The 6033-nt window shown below is 38.0% G+C and overlaps 1 protein-coding gene across 1 annotated transcript; it reads left to right on the forward strand.

The window, feature by feature from the left end:
* Positions 1-2394: 2394 nt before the first annotated feature.
* LOC108978817 lies at positions 2395-3240 on the forward strand. The gene has a single exon (XM_018949279.1). It carries the CDS (start codon positions 2511-2513, stop codon positions 3108-3110), a length of 600 nt encoding a protein of 199 aa, XP_018804824.1. The 5' UTR covers positions 2395-2510; the 3' UTR covers positions 3111-3240.
* Positions 3241-6033: the final 2793 nt, after the last annotated feature.

Below are 6033 nucleotides of genomic sequence, written 5' to 3' on the forward strand. Positions count from 1 at the left end.
TCTTGAGATATTTCACCCATTTATTAGGATAATCATGAATTTAGCTTGGTTTTACTTCAAATGAAAACCCTTAAGATTGATGCAGGAGCCTTGTTTAGGAGTCGGTTTTCCACTTTCTTTCATTCGTTCTTAATTTTATATCAAATTTAGTTCTAACTAAACTTAATTGTTATTATCCGAGGCTGTTTGTGCTTCTTCATTGGTAGTGTTTTTTACGTGACGGGTCCCAAACCGCAGAACCCTGTGGAGAGGATGTTTCGCCTTCTCACTTTTGCTCGTCTTCAAAGGGCTGTTTACTGGCTACCCAGGAGATACTTGGTCACAGACCAGAAGTCGTGAGTTGCTTGAAGAATTGTTGTTATAGTATCGGTATAGTTAATGCTCAATTGTTGCATTTGTATTTGTAATTCGTTCATCTTTATTCTCTCGCCTGAGTCATGAAGATGAGCAAAATAATGTGAGCGTAACGTTTTTCCGGCGGCTAGATGATCATAGGATTACTGGCACAACGATTTCGTTCAGTATCTTACTTCTCAAGATCYACTCTCGCCTCAACATAACCTTAATCTTATGAATTTGTTGGCTTTTTCTGAACCTGGCGTGATTCATGATCGGTGAATGCGACCTTAATTCCTTCATCCATTGGTCGGTAGTCACACTTCACAACGTGTAACATTTTCAAGTCGCGCTTTTCGCTCACGCATTCCCAAACAGCTCTTTAAATTGGTCCAGTSGCACATGTGTAGAGAGCACAAACAAAAACAAACAGAAAAAAAAACAAGTGTATAATCTATGTATGTAGAAAAATGTAAATTTTAATTATTTCCACAATTTTTTCACAGAAACGCGAACAAAGCACCGAACAGACCAGAAACGGATACGACAAAAATAATTATCAAAACATTTCAGGTGCGCATTGCGAAGTACAATGTACGAGCCTGCGTATTTAAAAAGGGTCTTCCTTGTACACAACTCACTTTCTCACTCACTTTCCTTTTCATCTGGATATGTTTTCTTAGCTGCTTTTCGTGTTTACTTTTCAAAGATTTCCCTTGGGGCGAAAGTTCAAAAATGTTGCCAAATTAATATGTCAAGCGAAAGAGTTGTAGCTGCTGCCTAATTATGYAGCACATTCAATTTTTGTTGTTCGCTGTTGTTGTTGTTGTCGGCTTTTAAGCTCCTTCAACGTTAGCGGCGTTGAAAGTTTCATACGCACTCCTGCAAGAGTTCAATGGGGACATTTTTTACCCCAAAGGCTAATATTAAATTAATGCAAATTACATAATTTCACTCGCCACCGCYGGCAAGAGGTAACAAGAGCCAAGCAAAATAATGGATGTGTGTTTAAAAATTATGAAAATGTTGCTTTTTAAATATTAAATACGTGAAGGGTGGAGTCTTAATGAAATAGTAAAAGGCATTTGCTCAAAAATTTCGGTCATGGAAGGTGACCCTAGAGCTTTATATTTTTATTAGACACGTCTCCATTCAGCGCTTTTGTCATTGAAAACGCTGCTTCCCAAAGGCGCATAGATTTAACCATTTTYCATAATTAATTTTACACAGTTGACGAATCGAACGCGTACGTAAAAATGAGGATATAATACATATGGAATAAATTATATAACACATGTGTATATATATGTCTGCTGTAATGAGTAAATCTTCCGAAACACATATTGGCAATACAATTAAAGGTCTTCGCTGTTTACGAGGACTGCCAATGTGTTAAGAGTACGAAAGGGAGCAATTAAAATCGGCATGCCCTGGAAAAGGTATGCATTTTGCTACCGTTTTCTCCAATTACTTCGCTACCTAATAAAACAACAGAATTAATAGCGCCGACGAATSCGAAATAAAAAATTAGTTGTCGTAACACTTACAAACGAAAGTGCAAGGCCATAAGTGTGCAAGTGTGTGTAGCTGAGTAGTGAAATAAATGTAGCTGCGGCACCTTATGAGATCCTCGGCTCTCGATGAGGGCACGACACGAATAATTGCTTTTGTTTTATGGCGAGTTCCGAGATTAATGACGTAAAAGCTTTCTACTTGTAAATCTTACTAGGGGAGGTCTCTGTAAGTACATTTCCAAGCTGCAGGAATAAAGTGTTCGTGTGTTGTAAGTACTCCGTTAGGACATCGACCTTGACGATAATGCTTCGTTTTATAGTTTCAGCTTCCATTCTGTTGTATTGTGCTCAGGCTGCAGCAGAAGGAGGCGTCGGGCAGCTAATCATTGTCAAACTGAGTAAACTTTGTCCCATTACGGACTATTGTTTAAGCTCAGCTACACTCCACCAAATCCACTTGAGACGAGAGTTGCCAAGTAATTTCCACCTTGAGTCTTGAGTACCAGTGAAAAAATGAATAATCAAATAGTATGTAATTTGTTGTCACCAGTTTACATGAAAATTACAAAAAAAAAAGTCTAAAGAAAAAATTCTTGTAATATTAAAATATAAGTTATCGAGGAAATAAAAAAAAAATCAACGTACATATCTAAATTCAATATGCCGAAGGCCATTAAGGGAAAAGAAGTTTTGGAGGCGCTTGCCGAGTTTAAGGAGCCTGTGACCTTGGACGAAATCGTGCGCTACGTAGCCGAAGTTAGTTCGCTGTCGGAAGATAAAGTGAAGAAACTTGTCGAGGAGGTATTGAATGGTGGAGTGCGGTACGGGTTTGTGCAGAAGCACAATGAATTTTATTATCGRGTTTGCGACGCTGTTGATGCTTTGGATGAGAGCTCCGAAATGGATGAGGATGATGAAGTCGATAGTGCGGAAAGCATAGAGAGTATTGACAGTGGAGATGTACCCTCTGAGCCCAAATCCAAAAAGRGCACAGATTCAAGGGCGGCTAATCCACACATGCCATCGCGAAAGGTTTCGAAATCAAAAAAATATAATAAATGCGAAAAGGATCGTAAAGATAAAAACACMAGGGATATTCTCAGCGATGAAGAAGAAGGAGAAGAAAACGTCTACGAAAAACACCGACATAGATGGTCCCATAAGTGTAACAGCGACTGCAGCGGTTTCCACCGAAGACAGTCGGTTGACGACCATGGATATTTACGGGCACGGAGTCGCTCGGCCTCACGCCGTCGATAGAGCAGCGCTGTCCAGCAAGCGTTTGAGCGAAWTCGCGTTAAGTTAGTTTACCATACTAAAATTGTCTGTGAATTGTAAAATTTATAGTAGAAAATAAAAAAGAAATGTGTCAYTTGAYTGATTAAACGAAGATATTTCTTGGTATATTTGACTAACAAAGTGAAACATCTGGCAACCCTAATGGAAAACCAATAACTCAGTTACGGCCGCCATCTCTTAAGTCTTTCTTTGCGCCGAAAGTTCTAATTATTGTTGGTGTGGATTTTTTCTTTTCACATTTGACAAATTTCCGGAGCATAAGAGTCTTCTGGGACATTTTCCATACTCCCGTTCATTTAACGCAAACACGAAGGGTCGACTGTAATGAGCGTAGGAGGTGGTCCTTCGCATGAAAACACGCAAGTCTGAAATTTAGTTGGCGTGGCTTGCTTGTTAATGAGAATCAATGGACCCAGCGACATTGTGACACACGACAAACAAAGCGCTTAGAGTGCGCACTTCGAAACTTCTATGATAACAATGTGCTGAGGTGTTGTCGTAAATAGCGAAACAATGCACAAATAACGAGGCGGCTCAACGAACCTTTCAAGATTTATTTCTTTTTGTGCAAATTGAAGTTTGGTGCTCATCGGCCGCCAATGCTATGTGTTTGTAGAGTGCTTGCCTGTGTGCACGAAACRGTACTTATATGTTGTACATTACTGAAGACACAATAAAACAACCCGGCACAAAGGTGGGTGTTACTACAACAGCATTAAATAACATCGCTTGACATTTATGACCTTTTTCACCGTTATTTCTGATAGAACGAAAAAACTATTCCTCGCAATGAGTGAAGACTCTTCGTGTTTGGCTTAGTATTTACGTGTAATTAAACTCCATAATTATTCGGTAATGACTCGTCGCATATGGAGACGAGACAACAAATGCCTTACAGCTGTTGTAACTCGTGGGTATAAGCCAACTATTAACCGCTTTCAACCGATACGGTCATCTTAAATCGGAACTTTCATATCACTATATATTTGTGGCAGAATATTGGGGTGCCTGAGATTATGTATAAGTTATTCTGACCATTCACATGACCTAAACTCGATTTTTCATTTACTTCTTAATGAACTTAACTAAACTTAGTATGTTTCTAAATACACCCTATATATGTAGTTATATGGGTTGTTCGCAAGGCGTGATATTTTAACAACTAAGGAAGCGTTAAGTTCGGATGTAACCTAAGATTTTATGCACTCGTAAATTTCAAGGATCAAAACCGAGGAAATACTCTAATAGAGTCAGTTAGATAGTTTAATTTAAAAAAACCACCGAAAAACCAAAAACGTTTTACACTGATGGAATAACTTAATGCCTCCAGCAGAAAAATYGCAAAAAGTGGTCGACAAAAATGGTATATATTTGGTTCATTAAAGCTTATTATTAAATATAAAAAAATAAGTTGAAGTTTGATTTATATATCTTCTTCGACCGATTCCACACATTTTCGGCAATGACCTATAATATACAAAGAAATAGCATTTTGCTAATAACGAATAACTTGCATTTGGTTCGAGGCAACCCAAATTTTTCAATTATTACATTGAGTATGTGGGGGCTAAGGGTACGGTTCCTGAGGTTTAGGATTTCATCTAAAATTGGGTGGTAGCGCGAAGTTTGGCCAATTTTTGCATTGCCCCCATTTAAAACCCCTAGGTGAAATTTTATCTACAATACTAATCTCCCTTCGGAACACGTATACCAAGATTTCACGGCAGCCACTTTTTACTCAAACTCTCAGCTGCAGAGATGTCATTCTGATCATTGATGTTTATGTATATGGAGTGTCTTTAGGTGTTCCAAACAACCATTAGGTTAACAATACTACAATTGCCTTTAATAAAATGTTGCGAGAGAGACAGAAAGGGATCAAGATACTATTTGAACCTCAAACGACTCTCTCTTGCTTTTGTTGCGAACTCCGTCACAGAAGTGGTCCGTCCCTTGCAATTSTCACAAAACGAAATCGAAGATAAGYCCAGTTCTGYTTTCGGTCATATATCACCAAACTTCACTAAGAACATAACRAGCTTACGAGGCGAATTATGTGTTTGATTCAAAATTAAGTCTCAGTGCAAAAATGAGAACATAAATAATTAACAAACTTGCCCGGAATGAATGATAAATTTCACAGCAACCAAATATAGTCAGCCAAACGCAGAAGTCAATAACAAAAGCAAAAGGTAGTTGGGAGGTAAGTTCGTTTAATATTTATGTTCGCAYCGTGTTTGGATCTATATACATACATATGTATACAGTGTATTAGTGTATCTACTCACACATTCACATTCACATGCACATTCTTGTAGGAATGWATGTGTGAAAAATATGTGGCCAGTAGAGATGTCCCGTGGTTCACCACCACCATAAACAGCTGAAGAAATTTTAAAGATGAAAATGGTAAAACCGAATAATATTTTAGACAAAGACAGATAATTTTATAAMGCTTTTGAGAATTGAGAAAGCAATTTCGAATGTCGTCGATTTTCAAATAGAATATGTGGGAATGTCATAGCATAACTAGAAAGAGATACAGACTTCCATAACCTGATCAAAATATACTTTTAGATGTATTTTTGTTGATATTMCAGTTCTTTGTTGCTAAGCTTCCGCATATCGCGGATTTCCGACAGGGTTTCAATAACAATAGACTTGCAAAGTCCTACTCTGTTTGTTTTAGTTTGGCAATTTCGTATGTAGATGTAATTCATCAGTGATTTATGAAAAGCAAAACAATCTGGACATGGTAGAAAAATGCAAAAAGTCGACAAGAGTAATTTCTCATTTCACTTCGCATGGCAAACTGATAAGAGGCGTCGGGAGGAAACTAGCAGATGCATTAGACATTCGAGCATACGAGTACATACGAATGTCT

The sequence above is a fragment of the Bactrocera latifrons genome, unplaced genomic scaffold, assembly GCF_001853355.1.
Source record: "Bactrocera latifrons isolate USDA-ARS-PBARC rearing strain unplaced genomic scaffold, ASM185335v1 scaffold_128, whole genome shotgun sequence".
NCBI lineage: Eukaryota > Metazoa > Arthropoda > Insecta > Diptera > Tephritidae > Bactrocera > Bactrocera latifrons.